The following is a 20,895-nucleotide window of genomic DNA, read 5'->3' on the forward strand; positions in this document are numbered from 1 at the left end:
AGCACCTGACACATAGTGGACATTCAATTAATACTTGTTGAGTGAATGTATGAATAAATGTCAGGAGTTCACCTTTCCAGCCTCACTTCCCACATTGGGTAAGATCCTCACTTGGCAGCCCTACCTGAATAGACTTCTGAGTAAGTTGTCTTTGCATATTTTGTTCTCTCTGCCTGCACGTGCTTGGCTCATGTCTACCCCACATTATCACCTGTGGGAAGCTCTGCTTTCCCCAGTCTTCTTAAGTATCTGCCTCTCTGTGGTCCCGTAGCATGCTGTGCATACCTCTAACGCAGCATTTATCTTGTTTCCTTGTATCTGGTAATTTATGTCAACTACAAGCTCTCTGAGGGTGGGGTTTTTGACTATTCTATCTCCATTCCCTGGCACCTGACCCACACAGAGCACTCTGTAAGTATCCTGAATTAATAGAAACATCTCTATCCCCCAGCCTGACCAACATGGTGAAACCCTGTCTCTACTAAAAATACAAAAATTAGCTGGGGATGGTGGCACGCGCCTGTAATCCCAGCTACTCAGGAGGCTGAGGCAGCAGAATCACTCGAACCTGGGAGGCGGAGGTTGCAGCGGGCTGAGATCGTGCCACTGCACTCCAGGCTTGGCGACAGAGCAAGACTCTGTTTAAAAAAAAGAAGAAACACCTCTATCCCAACTGACATCACATTTTGTTCTTTCAAGCAACACGTGGCACTTCATTTAATGGTATTGGTAATGTTTATTTGAGGCTGGTTGGTGAGCTCAATGATGTTCATTTTATTATTCATTACATGTATTATTTTGTATGTATAAAACATTTCATTAAAATAATTTAAAGATTATTTTTGGAGTACTGGTCCTATGTTCCAGTCTCTATACTAGATTTTAGGAACACAGTGATGTATAAGCACAGAATCTGCCCTCAAGTTGCTTATAGTTTAGGGAGAAGAAAAAGTTGTAAACACACGTAGCATCTTTTTATAAAGTGCTCTATGTGGTATGTCAAAGGATAACTGAGGACAGTCAAGTAAGGCTTCATGCAGGTGGTATCCTTTGAGCTAGGAAGAAAGTAGTGCATGTTTTTGTGGAATGGTTCTGTTATACTGGAGTACAGGGTTCCTTAGGGTAGATGGGAAATGGAAGGGCAAGTTGGGACCAGATGGTGAAGACCCTGACTGGCACACTAAGCAACCTACATTGCTCGTTCCTGTAGGTAACAGGTGGTCATTGAGGTTCAGTAAGTGGGGAGTGGTGTGTTTGGATTCATTCTTTCACCACCAAATACTGACACGAGTTCCTATTTGCTACTTGGCTGACATCTCCTTTCACATTAGAGTCTCAAGCCCATTCAGGTCTATCAGCTTCTGCATGGATGCTGGGGAGCAGGGAGGAAAGGGATGATCCATTATAGAAGAGAGATAAGAAGAAAGGCTTGAGTTGCCAAATACCACTCAGTGAATAGGAGCGAGAACTAGAATTGGAACCCAGCTGCCCCTGGGTTTCCTCTGGCCCATGCAGTCAATTGCCCTTCCTTGAGCTCCCTCTGTGTCGGGGGCCATGCTTTGGATACTGGGATAGGCAAATCATGAGTAAGGAAGAGGAATTACCCCACACTTTTGTGGCACCCCCAGTCTGAAATTGCAGATTGCACCCCAGAAAGACACACAAAGGGTAGAGAAAGGAGCAGCTAGAAACTCTAGATATCCATGTTGAGGAGCCTAGTGGGGGATTGGGGGGCTTCATGGAGGAGGGGAGTATGAAGCAGATTCGGGACAGTGAAGCAGAATAGGTCTGGAGAGAAAGGAAGGTGAGAAGGACCCATGTGAAATTTTGGAGGTGGGACAGGACAAAACCTATACCACAGTCCTCTTAAGTGCTTTGTCTGACAGCGTCTGTTATCAGTGGCCTTGTGCAGCTAGCCATGTGGCTCCTGTGGGTATATGTGTGGCTTGGCAAGGGCTGTGGCATGGGAGCAGAGGCCTGGGTCCCTGTTTGTCTACTTTTCTCCTTTTTGGCACAAGGCAGCCATCCTCTGGAAGCCAGGAGGTGTGGGTCCCAGATTCTTCTCGCCCCAACCTCCCCCAGAAAATAAATCACACATGATTTCATTAAATGCACCTCCTGCTGGGGATGCTGGCTCATAATTCCTCTCTGATTAACCCCCACTACCCCGGCAAGTTTATAGGCCAAGAGAGGGAGGGGGAGAGGGGGAAGGTAAAAGGAGGGATGGGGGGAATCCCATGCGGGTGATGGATGCCTCTGTCAGCCCAGCTCGTATTTATTAATAGTCTTAATACGGGAAGCAATAAAGGAAGAGAGGGATTCTATTAATTAAATCATTGTTATAATTAACTTTCATTAAAGGAGGATCAATAAAGAGGGGTTGAGATGGAGAGAGGAGAGATCCATTATCTCTAATTTCCTTGGAAGGGATTCAGGGAACGAGATGGGGTTGCTAGGAGACAGAGACGTGAGGGAAGAAGGAAGGATGTAAGATGTCATCCAGGTGGGGCTGGAAAGGGGGTGGACAGGAGCATTTCAGGTGAATGGAGACAGGGAATGGTGGGGGTGGTCCACACAGGGCCCCTGAAGGGAGTGGAGGGCAGCTGAGAAGGGAGCTATTGGGTTGGAGGATAAGGAGGTTGTAGGCATGTGCTTGTGCAGGGCATTGCTAAGAGCCGTGGTGAATGTGCAGGTCCTTAACAAATGCTTTACGATGCTGTGTATGTGTCTGTCTAGCCTGTGAAGCTGGTTAAGTGGATGAATGTGTTTTTGTGACTGTTGAGTCAGAGTGTGCACACAGGTATGAGGGGATGGCAACAGAGAAAGCAACAGAAACAGAAACAGGAGGAATATAAAATCGCCTTTAGAGGTATAAGGCTTAGGGCATTTTTTACTAAGTACTCAAAGGTGTACACTCTTGACAGGAATAAAGCCTGTCCTTTGGCATAAGGTACAGTGATGGCTGCTATGAAAGGTGAAGGTCTGGGCAGTGGAAAACTTGTCCCACTTTTCCACAGCAACCACCCACCCTGGGGCTAAACCCTAAGCAGAACTGACATGGACCCATCAGTTTGCTCCCTCCCCAACTGCCGTATTATCCAAGCCAGACGCCCACTTGAGACAACCCACTGGTGGCCAGCACACCAGGAGGCATGACAGGAGAGTAACTGCCCAGCATCCCCTGCCATGAGGTAGGGATGCGTCCCCTCTTTCCCTCCTCCCTCCACCAGGGTCCAAGAGCCGGAGGTTTGGGCTCTGTGCTCCAGTCACACCTCATGGTAAGAACACATTTTGTGACAACAGTCATACATATCATATAAATATATTTGTTCAAACTACAAAGGGATGGATATCAGGGGGAAGCTTTTATTGCTATGGGGGGACCTGGAGAGGCAGAGGGGGCTGGGAAATGGGGATACCTGGGACCACTTGTTCCCCCCATCCCTCACAGAAGGCACAAATACATTATTTCTTTCCATGTGAGGAGATGCGAGGACAGGATACAGAATACAGGAATCCTCAAAAATACAAAAAACCCTCCAAACTGAATACCTAAGGTTATGGAAAAGGCTGGGGTGGGGCGCAGAAGGCAATGGGGGAACAGAAAGAGGAACCAACGAAGTTGAGAACCAAAAGGGACCTGAGAGGCCGTGATGTCCATGCTGCTGCCTCTATGCAGGCCCGAGAAAACTCAGGTAAACAAACAGAAACCCCAAATTAGAGAGGGTAGGGTGCCCCAGGAATTGGCTTTGGGGCATCAGACAAGGGAGTGTGAGTGTGAGTATGTGTGTGCAGTGGCTGTGTGAGTATCAGAAGCAACCAGGGCTAGGAGTGGACGATTCTATTCCCACAGGGGAAGGCCTCCTCCATCCTGGTTCCTCCAAAACCACTTTCAGGGGGTAAATTCAGCCACTGCTTCCGAACAGGACCCCTCCCTGGGACAAAAGAGCCAGGTAGGAGAGGATGAACTGAGAAATCTTGGGATGAAAATAGGGCACACAGAAGCGGTTCTTAGGGAACAGAATATCATGGAGCCCAGTGTGATAGAAAATGGGCATGAGGCCTAAGTGTATGCATGTGAGTGTGTGTGTGCATGAGTGTGTATTTGTGCGTGTACAAGGGAGTAAGATCACTCAAAGGTGAAGGGGTCCTGGGTGCTGAAAAAGAAGTGTCCATCCATGTGGTCCTCCAGGGCATCCTTGTCACTCTCAGCAGGAAAGCGCTCCTTACAGATAGGACACTCCTTCCATGTGGGGGTGGCAGGGCCCCCAGTGCTGGTTTCTGACAGGGGACCCACTGTAAAGCCACTAAGAGAGACAGAGGGGAAAGGGAGAGGGTCGGCGTGCTCTGTTCCCTTCTTGACTTGCAGACTTCAGGGAGCAGGACCCATGTGCCTGGGTTCCCAGGTTATCCTGTGCCAAATGCAGCATCCTGGCCTCTCCCACAGGGTCTTTCTCCCCACAACCCTGGAAGTCTTATTTTTCCAGTTCCCCATGTCCTTTCTTCTTTAGTCTCTGCTGGTCTCTGCAGTGCAGAGCCCATCCCCCAACCTCCTGCTCTCCTCCCTCCATCTCCGTCTGCTGCCTAATGAGGCTGAAAATGAGTCTGACATCGTCCTTCATCTTCCTGCTCCAGCCGGGAAGGATGACAGCATCACCCTCTCCCTGCCCTGAGCCCATCTCACATCCAGGCAAAACTGGGACTAGATGATCAAATCTCTCTTCCCTGTGCCTGCCCCTTGACCCTGGGAATAAAAGGGAAGGCAGAAGGGGACAATCTGATACCGAAACCCCCACCCCTGTAGGTTCCCTTCCCTAAGGGTCACCCAGGGAAGTGAGCGAAGAGGGAAAGCATTTCAGGTGTAGCCAGATGGATGCTGGATCCCAGTCTTCTCTCTGCTCCTATCCCTGTGGGCCGTGGTCACCTCCCTTCCTCCCCGGAGGATCCTAGGTACCTACCTGGTGGTTGGGGAAGGGGTAGAGGCAGGAGAGAGGGGAAGCAGGGCAATTTGGGCTCTGCAGAAGATGGTGCTAGAACAACATAGAAGCCAGTTAAAGGCAGGACCTCTGAGTGCATTGATAAGATAGGGGGAGGGATTACTTGAAGGCATCTGGGATTTGGAGCAGTGAGTCATTTTTGTTGTTAACCATACCTGTATCTCCTTTTCTTGGCTGAGGCCAAGAAGGGAAGGGGTTGGCAGCAGGGCCTGGTGACTGTCCACACGGATGCCCTTTCCCTCTGACCTCCTACCACCTCCCTCCTGGCCTTGCTGGTTGAACTCACCTGGCCATGTCATAGAAGGCACTGCCCAGTTCAGGAAGCAGCAAGTTGGCCTCCTCACCCCCACTCTGCACAGCTGCCATCAGGACTGACTTCTCATCTTCAGCCTCCTGGATGCCGAAGAGATAGGGTTGGGCTTTGGAGTGGTGTCCCAAGATGGGGGAGCAGCACATTGGGACAGTATGGGAAGAGCAGCCAAGGCTAGGATAGTGACCTGAGGGGCTTAGGAAGGGTGCGGCAGGAGAGGCGTTTCGAGGGGCTGGTGGGTAATAAGAGAATAAGTGCGGAGGAGAAGCAGCGAGGCTATTGGGCTGGTCTGGGTTTTGGGATGATATCTGTTGGTGTGGCCTTGAAGAGAGGCTGGGCCTGCCTCTTCTCTCCTGGGAAAAAGAGCCCTGTATGGCTAAGGTTCTTGCTCTAACTAGCTGGGGGTGCATGCCTGTGGTCCTAGCTACTCTTGAGAGACCGAGGTGGGAGGATTGCTTCAGCCCAGGAGGCAGAGGCTGCAGTGAGCCAGGATCGTGCTGCACTCCAGGCTGGGACACTTGGGTTTGGCCCTACCCCTCCTTACTGCTTCTGTACAGGCTCCTCCACTGCTCACCGAGTCAGAGCTACTGTCCTCAGCTGGCCCAGAGAGGTGAGGAGAAATGGGAGCCGGCTGGCTGATGACAACGAGGGGAGAAGCCTCTCGGGGCCCAGCAGGAGAGGAGCCTGGGTCTCTATGCTCACAAAGGCCATAGGGTGGGAGCCTCATGTCTTCTGGGGACTCATCCTCCGAGTCTGTCAGAGCTGCCGGGCAGCCTGTAGGAGATGAAGCAGGCAGAGAAGAAGGATGTGTTGTGAGAAGGTTGGACCAGCTGTCTCCTCTGGATGAGGGGTATCATTAGACTAAACAGGGGCCAGGGTCTGGGAAAGAAAAGGCAAAACACATAGAAGGCAGAGGCAGCTCCCAGCAAGGTTACATGGAGCCTTCCTCAACAGCGGAGGGTAGAGAGGGGAAGAGGTGTTATAAGACTGGGGTTATACAGACTCAGTCCCGCAGCGGCCTCCTCATCCTCTGTGGCAGCATCCTCATTCCACTTCTCATCTGCCACCTTCTCCAGGCGGGCCTCCAGTTTTCTCATGTACTCTAGCAATTCCTGGAATTGGGAAGGAAAAAGGCAGGTGCTAGAGAACGTGAAGGTACCAACCTTGCTAGCCTGCAGAGCCATTCTCTGCACCCAAGAACTCTTAGCTCCTCAGGATTAGATGCCTTCAGCAAAGATTGGGGCGACTTCAGGCAGACACTCCCCCCAGCACCCCTGCTTCACCACTTACATCCCTCCCTTCTCCCAGAGATCATCCCCTGTCCTGCCAAGTCCGCTAATAAGAGAAGCCAGGGTATGGGCCCTCTTGGAGAGAACAGTTTCTAAGCCAAGAGATGACGGGAATTTACAAAGTTTCTAGCCCTCAATTCCTCACCTGTGGCATCCACAGGGCCTGGGTGCTCACCTGCTTCTCCTCTTGTAACTGCTCCTTTTCCTTCTGGAGCACACGCAGGGCTGACCGCAGCTCTGTCAGCTCCCGCTTACTTTCTGACAACTGTACCTGAGGGAAGAGGGCCCGATGGAATCTGGAGCCTAGAATGTACCCCCAAGAACCTGGGCTCTGGGACCAGGACCAACAATCTAGAATCAGGTCTCCCCATGTCTCTGCTTCTTTCCTGCTCTGACGCACACGGGGATTCCCAACACTCTTCTTCCATGAGTCCTGTGTCTTGGGCCCCAGAGACTCAGTTTTCTAAGTCTTAGTCTCTGCCTCTCGAGTGGGTCCTGGATGACTGCCTGTAGACTGGGGTGCAGAGGCCTTGGTCATACCAAGAAGCCACTCTATAATTCTCCTAAGTCACCTCTACTGGGCCCAGATGTGTGCCCTGAGAGCAGAAAAAAATGCATTTTTTTTTTTTTTTTTTTTTTTTTTGTGACGGAGTCTCGCTCTGTCGCCCAGGCTGGACTGCAGTGGCCGAATCTCAGCTCACTGCAAGCTCCGCCTCCCGGGTTTACGCCATTCTCCTGCCTCAGCCTCCCGAGTAGCTGGGACTACAGGCGCCCACCACCTTGCCCGGCTAGTTTTTTGTATGTTTTAGTAGAGACGGGGTTTTACCATGTTAGCCAGGATGGTCTTGATCTCCTGACCTTGTGATCCACCCGTCTCGGCCTCCCAAAGTGCTGGGATTACAAGCTTGAGCCACCGCGCCCGGCAAAAAATGCATATTTCAAACCAACGAGGGCTTGCTTGCGCAAGTGAAATGCCACCCAACATGTAAGTGGACACCTAGTACTTCTGAGCCCATACCCAAGACAGAGAGAAGGGGTATGGACGCCTCAGGAGGCCACAGGACAGGACCCTTGGTGGCTGGGTGCCTTACCAGGCTAGAATCCTTTTCCCGGGCCAGCTCAGTCTTGAACACCTGGTTTTGGGTCCTCTCCTCCTGAACTGCCTTCTCCAATCGAAGTATCTCTGCACTCAGCTTCAGGATCTTGTCCTTCTCTGCCTGGGAGATAGCCAAGAAGGAAAATGGGAGGGTGAGAGGGGAAGAAAAAGGAACGCCACTGTCATTAGCACTATCCCTTACTGTGTCCTTTCCTTTATTTAAAGCATCATTTTTAGAGCACTTTCCCCCTTTTGCCTTCATTTCCTATACCCTCTGAATGAAGGACAGGACATGAAGGCAGGTGCTGCTTGATCAGGAATGGGCATTATGGCAGGGTCTGGGGCCTAGGACAGAAAATGTTTGTGTTCCAAGGAAGGTACTCTGGTGATCAGGATTGGGATACCCCGGTTAGGGATGGGTCATGCCTAGAAAGTAAAGTGTACTTCCCTCAAAGCCCCTCTCCACCCCTGAGTCCTCTAAGGTTCTCAACCCCTCTTCTCTCCTCCCAAAGGGTCTGACCACATGTAGGAGTCCCCACAGAGGTGGGGACAGTGGCCATCAGATTGCCAGGTGCCCCCACATCCCTCTACCTCCACACTCTGCAGCAGCCCTGCCCGCTCCTTGCTCCATTGGCATTTTTCTTCCTTCAAGTGCAAACCCAGCTCAGCCAGCCTGCCGTTAACTTCAGCCACTTCCAGGCGGCTGCGGTGTAGTTCGGCTATGGTGCGGTCCCTGGCCGTTGCTGCGCTGGCCAACTCCTCCCCAAGAAGGGTGGCTTTCTGCTGGCTTGAGGCTGCAAGCTCCTGGGCCCCTCGAAGCTGCTCCTTCAGCGGCTCCAGCTCAGCCTCAGGAGAAAGGAGGAGATGGAGATCAGAGTTCCCAGTGAACCGTTTGTCAGCCGGGGAGGTAACCAGGCTCCCTCCACTCCACTGCATTAGGACTCGGGGTTGTGTTGTTTAGTCTTTAGCCATGTCTTTCCCCTTCTCTTTAGACACTTAGGCTTTTCTATAACTTGCCCTTGGAACTTTCCCTGTTTCCTGTTGCCAAGGGGCCTCACTCACCACCCGCTGCTGGGCCTGGCCTAGGGTGTCCTTCATCTGGGCCACCTTGTCTTTCAGTCTCTGGGCCTGAGCACTCTGCTCCTCTTGCCAGCTCTTGGCCTCCTGCAGGTCCAAATTTAAGCGACGGTTCTCCTGTTGTGCCACTTGGAGCTCAGCCTGATGGAAGCGGAAAGCAGGTAAGGAAAGGGGTATGTGTGTTGGGGTGGCTCAAGAGGTGAACCATTGTGATGAGAGTGGTCAAGGTTCCACTTCTCAGATTTAACACACACTCAAGCCTTCAACTATTGCCAGCCCTTCTTGGGTTCTCAGCTCAAAGGACTCAGTCCTGCATATCCAGTCTCCAGCTCCCAAATTGAGGTATCCAGCATTATAGCCTCAGGTCTTCCATGTAGGCATTCCATGTACCATTTCTGCTACTCCATTCTTTCTCTTAAATCAAAACTCAGTCTTCATGCCCTACAGGCCCCTCAAACTCAACAGTCTACCTCCTACCCCATCCCAGTCTTTCCTACTCTTATTTCCGTCCATGGTAACAACTAGCTCCCACGTTACTCAGGATGGAGTAACCTGGTGTCCTTAGTGCCATGCTTGGCTCTGTCCTCTCCCTAGCAGCCCACAGAAAAGCCTATTGCTTCTCCATCCTGGTCACAGCCATTTCCCCTCCTCTGTTACCACCACAACCACGTTATCTGACGCTGGTTATTTCTTGCTTGGACTACGGAATAACTTTATAACTAGCTCATTCTCCACAAGGCAATCAGATTATTCTTCTTTAGGTACAGTTCTGATTTTTTAAGTACAGTTATGTTCTTTTTTAGAGATAGGATCTGACTCTGTCGCCAAGACTGGAGTGAAGTAGCATGGTCACAGCTCACTGCAGCCTCCAACTCCTGGGCTCAAGCAATTGTCTCAACTCAGCCTCCCAAGTAGCTGGGATTATAGGTGTGTGCCACCACACCTGCCTAGTTTTTGTGTTTTTTTTTTTTTTTTTTTTTTTTTTTTAGAGATGAGACAGGGTCTCACTATGTTGCCCAGGCTTGTCTTGAACTCCTGACTCGAGGGATCCTCCTGCCTTCGCCTCCAAAAATGTTGAGATTACAGATGTGGGCCACTACACCTGGCCATAAGTACAGTTCATATCACCCCTGCTTGAAAAATCATCAAAGCCTTTCACTGCTTGTGGAATAAAAATGAAGCTCAAGATCCTCCACAGTCTAACCGAGGCCTTATCTCAAACACTTCACCCACACATTCAACTGCCCTGAGTGTTCTGTCCTTTAAGCCTCTGCTCATGTCTTTCTCTGTTCCTAGAATATCCTCACTCTCATCTCTGTCTACTCAAATTCTACCTATTCTCACTGCTGAGCAAAGGGTTTTTAACGATCTTCCACACAAACCCAGGGTACTGAAGAAGGGATTTAGGAGTTCTGCAGATATTTGATTTGAACGTCCTCTAAATTATTAACAATTATGTTAAAAAAAACAACACAAGGCCGGGCGCAGTGGCTCACGCCTGTAATCTCAGCGTGATTTGGGAGGCCAAGGCAGGCAGATCACCTGAGGTCAGAAGTTGGAGACCAGCCTGGCCAACATGGTGAAACCCCATCTCTACTAAAAGTACAAAAAATTAGCCGGGCATGGTGGCGGGTGCCTGTAATCCCACTACTCAGGAGGCTGAGACAGAAGAATCGCTTGAACCTGGAAGGCAGAGGTTGCAGTGAGCCGAGATCGCCCCACTGCACTCACTCCAACCTGGGCAACAAGATGAAACTCTGTCTCAAAACAAAGAAACAAACAAACACGCATAAAATCACAAGTTAACACACTGGAGATCACCAATTGGCATGTGTTTCCAGGTTAATTCATTTTTGTGCAAAGCTCAGAATAGTTTCTATTGTATTTTCTATTGAATTGAAGAGTAAACTGAGTTGCAAGGTGGACAGTTTAAAAATTGCTATCATTTGCACCTACTTGTGTGTGACTCAAGGTGTTCTCAATACTGCACAACCAAAATAAAATACAGAAATATATTAGTTGCTGAGGCTGACAGAACAGTCATCCGTAGCCTCTCATTTCAAAGTTTGGTATGCCTCAAAATTACCTAATTGCTTTCATTACCTTTTAAGTAAATGTTATACATTCAGATTTATGAAAATAAATTCATAGTAATAAAATATTGTTTTTGTTTATTCAGTGAGAGTCCACACAAGATGAAAAACTTTATTGGTGGGAGGAGAGGAAAGGGTTCTGCTAAAAAGGTTTGAAAGTACTAGGCTACTACATGCCCTACACCCCATCCCTTTTTTTTTTTCTGAGACAGAATCTTGCTCTGTCACCCAGGCTGGAGTGCAGGGGTGCGATCACAGCTCACTGCAGGCTTGACCTCCCAGGCTCAAGCAATCCTTCCACTTCAGCTTCCTGAGTAGCTGGGACTACAGGTGCATGCCACCATGCCTGGCTAATTTTTAAAATTTTTTGTAGAGATGGGGTCTCACTATGTTGCCCAGGCTGGTTTTGAACTTCTGGGCTTGAACAATCTTCCCACCTCAGCCTCCCAAAGTGTTATGATCACAGGTGTGAGCCACCATGCCCAGCCATGGCCCTCCCCTGCTTTTTTTTTTTGAGACAGTCTCAGTCTGTCACCTAGGCTGAAGTGCCATAGTGTGATCTAGGCTCACTGCAACTTCTGCCTCCCGGGTTCAAGTGATTCTCCTGCCTCAGCCTCCTGAGTAGCTGGGATTACAGGCACCTGACACACCTGGCTAATTTTTGTATTTTTAGTAGAGATGGGGTTTCACCATGTTGGCCAGGCTGGTCTTGAACTCCTGACCTCAGGTGATCCGCCTGCCTTGGCCTTCCAAAGGGCTGGAATTACAGGCGTGAGCCACTGTGCCTGGCCTCCACACCCCTTTTAAAAAGACTTTTCTTATGTCTCTAACAAGATGTGCACTCATACACCTCCCTGGAGCTCTACAATACTTTATTAGATTTCTCTTGAGGCCAGGTGCAGTGGCTCACACCTGTAATCCCAGCAATTTGGGAGGCTGAGGTGGGCGGAACACTTGAGGTCAAGAGTTCGAGACCAGTCTGCCCAACATGGTGAAACCCTGTCTCTACTAAAAATACAAAAGTTAGCTGGGCATGGTGGCATGCGCCAGTAATCCCAGCTGCTCAGGTAACTGAGACATGAGAGTTGCTTGAACCCAGGAGGCAGAGGTTGCACTGAGCTGAGATTGTACTCTTGTATTCCACTTTTCCACTCTGACTAATCCTGATTTGGGTATATGTCTTATATTCCCTAGTGGAGTGCACACAATGTCAATGTCTTCTTTACATTTGTATTCCCTTTGGTGTCTGGCTCTCAAAAGGGAATCAAACACTGACTGGACAATGGAGAAAGCAAATCAACTCTGAGCCTCTTACCTCGCTTTGCTCCTTGTCTGCTTGTACTTCTTTCAGTTGCCCAAGGAGCTTCTCCTGTTCCCGAGTCAGGGCCTTCACTGTGTCTCTAAGCCTGTGATTGGTGGGATGACATGTCAGACAATCTGCTCCACCCAGAGAAGGAATGGACTCAGGCCTCTGTCTTGTGCTCTGTTGCTGCTGCTCTAGGCCCAGAGCTCCATTTCACTCTGGGATGCATAAATCCCTAAGCCAGCTCCAGTTCTAAGCCCCAGGAAACCAAGATTCCAGGTTCTAGAGAAGAATTTAGAAAGAAATAGTTTTTCTTATCTTTTTATGTAATATTTTAAGGAATGTTTTGCTGATGGCTCCCATTGTTTTCACTCAATCAAGAGACTAGAATCTAGTCTTTTTGAGACGAGGGCAGTCATTATTGATTATAAACTTTTGATCTAGACCAGAAGTTGGCAGACTTTTTCTGTAAAGGGCCTGATAGTAAAGATTTTATGCTTTGCAGCCCATGTGGTCTCTGTGGCATCTACTCAACTCTGCCATTGTAGTGCAGGACCATCCATTGACAATATGTAAATGAATGAGCATGATGTTTCAATAAAACTTGAACACAGATTTGAAGTTCATACAACTTTCACATGTTACAAAATATTCTTCTTTTAATTTGTTCTTAACCATTAAAAGATGTAAAAACCATTCTTACCTGTGCGTTATACAACAGGTGGCAGGCTAGATTTGGCTTGTGGGCCATAGTTGTTGACCTCTGGTCTAGACAGCCTCTAATCTTTTCCAGATGCTCAATCTGACCACTGCTTTCCTAACCTATGACTTAGAATGCTGACATCTAATATTTCCCTAGGGTGAGACTAACATATCCTAAAGAAGCCTCTCAGATGAACTCACTTATTACTTTGGGCCTTGGATAGAATGCCTCTTTCTTTTAAACAGTTTTTTTTTTTTTGAGACAGAGTCTTGCTCTGTCGCCCAGGCTGGAGTGCAGTGGCTGGATCTCAGCTCGCTGCAAGCTCCGCCTCCCAGGATTACGCCATTCTCCTGCCTCAGCCTCCCGAGTAGCTGGGACTACAGGCGCCTGCCACCTTGCCCGGCTAGTTTTTTTTTTTTTGTGTATTTTTTAGTAGAGACGGGGTTTCACCGTGTTAGCCAGGATGGTCTCGATCTCCTGACCTCGTGATCCACCCATCTCAGCCTCCCAAAGTGCTGGGATTACAGGCTTGAGCCACCGCGCCCGGCCTTAAACAGTTTTTTAAAATATCCCATCTACCAGTACTAAATGGAATATAATTATGTCATTTAATGAAATAAGGAACTAGAGTATTTAAACTGGTGAAAATTTGAAGGGGGACATGGGAGGTGGTGGTCAATATTTATGCTACTTGGTAGAGGAAACAACCTTCTGGAAGAAGAAAGAAATTTATTTTATGTGGCTCCAGAGGTCTCGGGACCCCCTGCTAAGTTATAGGAGAGTAGAGTTTGGCTCAATACAAGAGATACAAAAATGACAGCTGTCAAATGTTAAAGAGGCTGCCTCCTGAGGGTGACCTCTTACATACCCTCATACATATCTCACATTCCCAATGCTAACAGTCTATGATTTGTATCTTTTTTTCCAGAGGAGAGATTCCATAACATTCCTGGATCACCAGTTCTAATGTTTCTTAATAGTAAGAACACAGTCCAATCTTATCTTTCCTGCTGCCAAATCTGAAATCCATCCTCTCTTATCTTGCACTGACTTTCATCCATTCTCTTCTTCCAAATCCTCCACTCCTAGCTCTTGCTCAGCTTTTGCTGCACGATAAGTGGTAACTATGATTATTTCCAAAGCAAAGGAATACAGAATAGCGTGTGGAAAGATGGTAGAGAGCTCGGCAGAAAAGGGTATCCCCAGTAATTGGACTAGCATAAGTGAGGGTAGGAAGGAAAGAGAAAGCATGTGAGGCAGACAGCAGGTCTGCCTGCCTGCGAGAGGGGGCTGGAGCATGGGGGTCATGGAAAGGAGAGGAAGTGATGGGGTCAGTGGACTCCCCTCACCTGTCGAGCTCCACTTCCTTCGTCAGCACTTTCTCACTGATGGTCTGAATGTCATCCTCCAGCTCCAGGATGCGTGCCACATGGTCTCCCTGTTGCCGGCTCAGGATGTCCCTCTCTTCTGTGATCTCCCCATGGGACCGGGAAATCCCCTGAAATTAAGTTTCCCCCAGAAGAAAAGGGAGGTTGGGATTCATCTCTCAAGTAGTGGAACAAAGGCTTAGGAAGAGCACACCAGGGTCTGACTGCTCCCACCTGGCCATCACATTGCCTTCCTTGAAAAAGAAACTGCTGGGACATTCCTTTACCTATCAACGTGGCCACCTCCACCTTACCTCAGCATTCCTATGTTCAAAGAACTGAATCTCATTACAAGTTTGGAACACGTCTCTTGTCATATCAAGTTTAATCCCAACCATTACCCCTTAAACCTGTTTTCTTGATGTCAGAACCATCATAGAAGCCCACTAACATCTCTCCTTCACTCTCTTCAGTGGGTTTAGATTTTGCACGCTGGATGAGCAGCCAGACCCTACCCCCTACCTGGCCCAGCTCCCACCTTATACTGTTCCATCAGCTCCGCGTGTTCCTGCCTGGCAGTTGCCAGAGCCCTCTCGAGCTCCTGCACTCGGCTCCTCAGCTCTGTCACCTGTCCCTCCAGCTGCAGCTTCAGCTGCATCAGGTCATTCCGTTCTTGCTGGCTCTCATCGAGCTGGTTCTACAGGCGGCAGAAGGAGAAGGGGAGTGTGCTGGTGGAGTACCCCTTCTAAGGTTCCATCCTTACCACTCTCCAGGTGCATTCTGGGGTTGGGAAGTTACATAGCTTTGGGCTATAAAGAGGCGAGGAAGGGGATGCTAGGTGTGCTACCGAATCCTGTCCACCACCCAGTCAGATGCACCAGCTCACGGCACTCTGAATTGCCCATCCCTCTTACCTTTCCCCACCCTAGGCCTGGCCCTTTCCTCACCCAGCAATTGCAGGAATCCCTTGTGTGGCATGTCAATGAACACAAACACAAGGGATGGCTCCCTTAATTTTACCCTATCTGCTCTAGAGTTGGACAGACTTGGGTTCAAATCTTCAATGCAATTTTTACTAGCTATGTGATTTTTTTTTAAAGACAGGGTCTCACTATGTTGCCCAGGCTGGAGTGCAGTGGCTAGCCACAGGTGCAACCACAGCATACAGTACCTCAAACTCCTGGCCTCAAGCAATCCTTCCACCACAGTGTCTCCCCAGTAGCTGGGACTATAGGCGCATGCCACTACACCCAGCTGGCTATGTGATTTTGAACAAGTTTCTTAACTTCTCTAAGTTAAGAAACATGTCCTCATCTGTAACATGATCCCTTAGTCTGAATTGTTGTAGGGCTCAAATGAGAATCATGATTGCGAAAACACAATAGAGAGTAGGAGCTCATCACACATCTTTCACTTATGTGAGATATAAACATCTTCCTAGGTGACAGAGCAAGGCTGTCTCAAAAAAAAAAAAAAAAGAAAAGAAAAACAAACAAACAAAAAAACCCCAAACAGTATCATTTCAACGTGTAGTCAAAATAAAAATTATTGAAGTCTTTTACATTCTCTTTAAAAAATACTAAGTCTTCAAAATCTGGAGTATATTTTACCCTTATAGTACATCTCAGTTTGGATTAATTGCACGTGAAGTGCTCAAGAGCCATATATAGTTAAGAGCCTTTGGTACTGGACAGTCTGGGGCCTTGCCTATCTGCTCTCACTCCCTACTCGTCCTGGAAGCAGGTCTTGTGCTCCCTTTTCTCTGAATGTTCCCTCGAGTAGCCTCCCTCCACCCTTTAGATCTTCCTCTGGGGTATAAGGCAGTATGTAGCGCGCAGAGAAGGCAGGCTGCAAAAGTTCTTATGAAATCCTGAGTTACACTGGCCTGTGGGTGGTCTCCTTTCCTGCCTTACATGTTCATGTATGTCCATGTTAGACTGAGACTTTCCTGAAGGCAGGACCTTGTCTAACTTTCAGTGAGGTCTTTAGTTGAGGCCACAGATGAGGGGACGGTAAGGTGGGAAGGGCCCTCTTGCAATGCTGTCTCCCACTCCCTTGCCTGAGAATAACTCTGTTGCTCTTTTCTCACCTGTAACACAGTTGCCTTGGGGACAACCAGCAGGATGTCAGAGCCCCCATCAGCCTCCTCCAGGGTCACCAGTTCATCCATGGGCCTTGGCTCTCGGAACTGGAAAGGGGGGCTCTGCCCACACACCCGGCCCTGGCGGTTCACATATCGGAACTGGTAGAGCTGAGCTCCTGGTTTGGGCAGGTAGCTGGCTGTGGGAAGAAGAATGGACCCAGGACCCCAAATGATCCACTGTCCTTGGCTCCAGCCCCTTGCTCAGTATTCCATATACTGTTTCTTCTCTTCTCCACCTCCCACAGGCCATTTCTTTTTCTAGGGTACTCTTCTCTCTCCTTTCTGCCTATCCCTCTCCTTCCTTTCTCTCCCAAACCCACTCCCCCTCTATCATAATCATAATAATCCTAGTCACCATGTAGTGAGTGCCTACCATGTACCAGACACTGTGGTAACAGTTTTTATTTTATTTTATTTTATTTTATTTTATTTTATTTTGAGATAGAGTCTTGCTCTGTTGCAAAGCTGGAGTGCAGTGGCACGATCTTGGCTCTCTGCAACCTGTGCCTCCCGGGTTCAAGAGATTCTCCTGCCTCAGCCTCGTGAGTAGCTGGGACTACAGGCATGTACCACCATGCCTGGCTAATTTTTTTTGCATTTTTAGTAGAGACGGGATTTTGCCATGTTGGTCAGGCTGGTCTTGAACTCCTGACCTCAAGTGATCCACCCACCTTGACCTCCCAAAGTGCTGGGATCACTACGCCTGGCCTACAGCTTTCATTTTAAATCCTCATAATGTTTCTATAAACCAGGCATCCCCTTTTACTGTTAAGATAACAGACACAGGGAGGTTATGTAATTTGCCCAAGGCCAAACAGCTTTTAAGTGTTAGAGGTGAGATTTGAACCCAGGACGTTCCCTCTTCTCACCACATAATGCTACCTTTCCATCTTCCTTACTCCCTGGTTTTTCCTTCTTTGGGTAGGACATGGGACTAGACGTCCTCTGAAGTTCCTTCTGTTTCTAAGTCACTGATTCTGCAATAATCCCATGATTTTCTATCTGCTGAGCCCTGTTGGATATATTCTGATTATATTTATTTTCATTTATTTTTCCTCGTCCTTTGTGCCTAACTTTTAATGTTTCTGAGCCCACTACCTTCTTTCAAACTTCTACTCCCTTGGCTCCTCTCTCCCAATTTTCTGTCTTCCCTTGTACCTTGGAACTGGACACTGGTGTGAATGGGGGAACCATCAGTTGTACTTTCAGGCACGGAAGACCACACAAATGTGTGGTAATCTCGAACACAGGCAGCTTCTACCTGTGAAAGTCCAAGGTTGGAGAAAGGTATGGTCATGGAAATACCTTCTATGGATGGAAGAAAGGGCAGAGGGGTTGAATGAGAGGGGAGGGGTTGAATGAGAGGGGCAGGATGGAGCTACAGTGGCAACAATGACAAGGGAAAGGGAAAGTGGAGGGACACTAATGTGTCTGTAAAGAACAAGGTTAAGATGGAGAAAAGATGAGCTTTGATTACACAGGTGGCCTCTGTCATCTGTGACATGTTTCTTTCTTCTTCTCTATCAATCTGAGGTTGAGAATCCAAGAGCCCAATCATTCCCCTTATTCCAACCAACCCACAGCCCATAAACCTAAGCCAAAAGGGGTTCCAGAGATACCTTGAAGATGCCGATCCAGTCACTGGCACTGGGCATGGTGCCTGGGGGAAGGGTGTAGTGACATTCCACCTTGGTGTTGGGGATGTAGGTCCGGGCTACATTCAGAAAGTTGACTCCACCACGGGATGGTGCCCGGCTTAGTGGTGATTCTTCCATCCTGGCCTTGAGATATCTGTCCTCCTATGAAAGAAAGGGTTGATATCCTAATGTCTCTCCAGTCCACCTCCTTCCCCACACAGCTCCAGCAACACACACTCACAGCCCCTGCCACTACACCTGGAGATAAGGCATACCTGGTTTCCAGTCCTTGAGGGTTATGGGACATTTTTGGGGTATCACTCTTAGTCTCTAGGATATAGGTCTGGCCTTCCAAGTCAGTCCCCATCCTGTCTCACACTATACCCTCTCTGGCTTATAGACCCTTCTGAGGGTCCAGACTTCTCTAATTTTGCTCCCAAAAGGACACTGAGGGGAGACAGAGCCTGGGACACTGAGACTTGGTCGACAGCCTCCATTTCTCCATCCCATCTCCCACACATCCTGGCTCTTGAATTCAAAATCCAGCTGAGGTGTGGGGCCCTCTCATTGAGAGGTGTCCTTACCTACTCCTAAGCTTGTGGACCCAGCTGTATCCAGGAATGAGTTATGACATCAGAAAGCAGCAACTAAAATCTCTGAAAGGAATGGTTGAGTTTTCAGAGCTAGAATACGGCTTGGGGTTGGGGGGAACTGACAGCCCAAATCCTTAGGCTCCTGAGCTCTCTTTTCATCTCTTTGAGCTGTCTACCCCCATGAATTCTAGGGAAGCAGAAAGCTTCTGCTGGCATCCAAGAGACAAAGGGAAGGGGAGGATATAAGGAAAGACAGGTTCTGTCCCTCGACTTATTATTCCAGGAAGTCAAGAATTCTGGAGGCAGCAACTTCAAGGGTGGAGTGAGGCACTTAGCAGGAACGTGGTGGGGGTGGTGAGATGGAATGTGGGGGCCTGGAGCCAGGAAAGCCCCACCCCGGGGCAGGGAACAGACTAGAAAGTGGGAAGTAAGGGCCCCCAAGAAGTGGAAATGTATATTTAACGTTGAGGAAAGGGGAGATAAGTTAAAAAAGAACCCAACATTCTTCTCTCCAGGCTGTGCCTGCAGCAGGACTAGAAATCTACTAGTTTCACTTTAGTATTTCTCTCCTCATTTTCTCTCTGCTCCCCTCAGCCTCGATCCTTCCATCTGTTTGTATTGGTAGCTGGAGACACACTATAGGATGGGGTTGAGAGGAAGGGATGTTCCAAGTTAGCTGGGGAGAGTTAATTGGAAAATATGAGGGTGGGGTGAGGACAGATAACAATAATAATGATCAAGAGAACTCCTCAGTCCAGGGCTGTGAGATGGCCCTCTTACTCATCACTCCTTTCCAGCCCACTAATCTGCTTCCTGTGTCACTCACAGCCGACATGTCCAACCAGCCATTGCCACTAGTCATACGCACGCCCCCAAACATCACAAACCCACACCAGGCTGAAGTCTAGGGGACAGAAGCTTTAAAAGAAAACAGAAACTCAGTGGATAAAGGTGAGCCAGCAACACAAAAAGGAGCAACTTCTGCCCCCAAAATAGGTAGAACAAAAGGTTGTTTTTTTTTTTTTTTAATGTTCATCTCTCTGAAAAATTCCTGGTTGAAACTAGTCCATGTTTTCTCCAAATGTAATTCTTCCAGCTTTCTAAGGGTGGGGGTAAGTTGTCCCCAAAGATCTATACCTGGAGAACACTAAAATACACCCCAAAAAGAAAATCCGTAACAGCTGTAAATGTTCTTCATGTCCGAAAGAAAGTTCTGGGCACCTAAGACGTAGGTGTGTAGCCTGATTCGGTTGTTCACATGGCGGGCGGAGAGCGGGTGTCCCGCCCCCTCCTCTGTAGGGCTCTAGAGTTCCTTGACATTCTACTACTTGGAAGGTCCCCCTTCCTCCAGGGATTCAGCGTCGTAAAGGCCTTTGGATTTGCGTAGGGGAGAGAGGGAAGACGTGTGGGGGACACGTCTTGCCTGGGAGAGAATAAGTAGATTTCAGCTCCCCTAAAGGGATCAGCTTTATAGAGACGTACTGAGAAGAAGGAGAGGACGACGAGGGGGCGCCCCCTCTAATCAGGGTCCCCTTGAAACTAAGAACTTCCCAAACAGCGGGGGTGGCTTCTCCAGTAAGGAAAGTGTTAAAACCCAAACGCTCCTGCATCCCCCTTCGACAGTTCCCTTACGTTATCCTTCCCCAAACTGGAAAGTGGGGAAACTCTGCCCTCCCATAAAATCGCCCCCAATTAGGCCAAGTTTCTTACCCAACAGATGGATCAGCTGTTCCCCTCACCTTTCACCAACAACAAAAACAGCACTCCGACTTCTCGAGGGGAGGGAGACGAGTGGGCGCGAGGGCTTCTGGGTTTTGTGGTTCTTCCGCGCCCTTTCGCCGCCGCGCGCTCGGATCTAGGACTACATATCCTAGAAGGCTGCGCGCAAGGAGGGCGGGGAAGAGGGCGTCCGTGGCGGCGGCCTCACCGCGGCGTCCTGGGAGGCGTAGTTCTCACTCCTATGACAGAGAACGAGGGTGTGGCCATCAAAGGACTTCACGGCCCATGATCCCTTAGGAGGGGGCCGGCTGCATGAGGGGTGGCTGCTGGTTTGTAACGTGCGCTGTTGGGGGCTGGGGAGGATTTACGGCTCTAACGCCTTCTGTATAACGCTTTAACGGTGGGCAGAGCGGTTTCTGTTGCGTCCCCTCATGTACTTTTCACACCCCCCTGTGAGATAGGCGTTAGCGTTATGCACACTTTATAGATGAAGAAACTCAAGTACGGTTAAGGAGCCAGTGTGAAGTGTCAAAGCTATGAAATGTAGAACTGCACTAGCCTTGGCTGA

General features: G+C 48.9%; 1 protein-coding gene across 1 annotated transcript; it reads right to left on the reverse strand.

The window, feature by feature from the left end:
• Positions 1–3,306: 3,306 nt before the first annotated feature.
• CALCOCO1 (calcium binding and coiled-coil domain 1) lies at positions 3,307–20,426 on the reverse strand. Its single transcript, XM_008003479.3, has 15 exons — positions 20,319–20,426; positions 17,998–18,177; positions 17,537–17,639; positions 16,325–16,515; positions 14,774–14,932; positions 14,218–14,366; positions 12,178–12,268; positions 8,755–8,910; positions 8,284–8,538; positions 7,688–7,813; positions 6,772–6,867; positions 6,311–6,419; positions 5,882–6,081; positions 5,284–5,390; positions 3,307–4,307 (listed from the first exon to the last, which is right to left on the reverse strand). The coding sequence occupies exons 2-15, from the start codon at positions 18,151–18,153 to the stop codon at positions 4,130–4,132; spliced, it is 2,076 nt and encodes a 691-aa protein (XP_008001670.3). The 5' UTR covers positions 18,154–18,177; positions 20,319–20,426; the 3' UTR covers positions 3,307–4,129.
• Between the last annotated feature and the right edge of the window lie 469 nt (positions 20,427–20,895).

This window comes from Chlorocebus sabaeus, chromosome 11, assembly GCF_047675955.1.
Source record: "Chlorocebus sabaeus isolate Y175 chromosome 11, mChlSab1.0.hap1, whole genome shotgun sequence".
In the NCBI taxonomy this organism is placed as follows: domain Eukaryota; kingdom Metazoa; phylum Chordata; class Mammalia; order Primates; family Cercopithecidae; genus Chlorocebus; species Chlorocebus sabaeus.

Bases quoted from the DNA above. Each gene is read 5' to 3' on its own strand.
- CALCOCO1 (XM_008003479.3), bottom strand. From the start codon at position 18,153: ATGGAAGAATCACCACTAAGCCGGGCACCATCCCGTGGTGGAGTCAAC. The intron at 8,911-12,177 runs GTAAGAGGCTCA...CGCTTCCATCAG, and splicing joins CAGACAAGGAGCAAAGCGAG to GCTGAGCTCCAAGTGGCACA. The intron at 4,308-5,283 runs GTGAGTTCAACC...TGTCTCTCTTAG, and splicing joins GCCTTCTATGACATGGCCAG to TGGCTTTACAGTGGGTCCCC.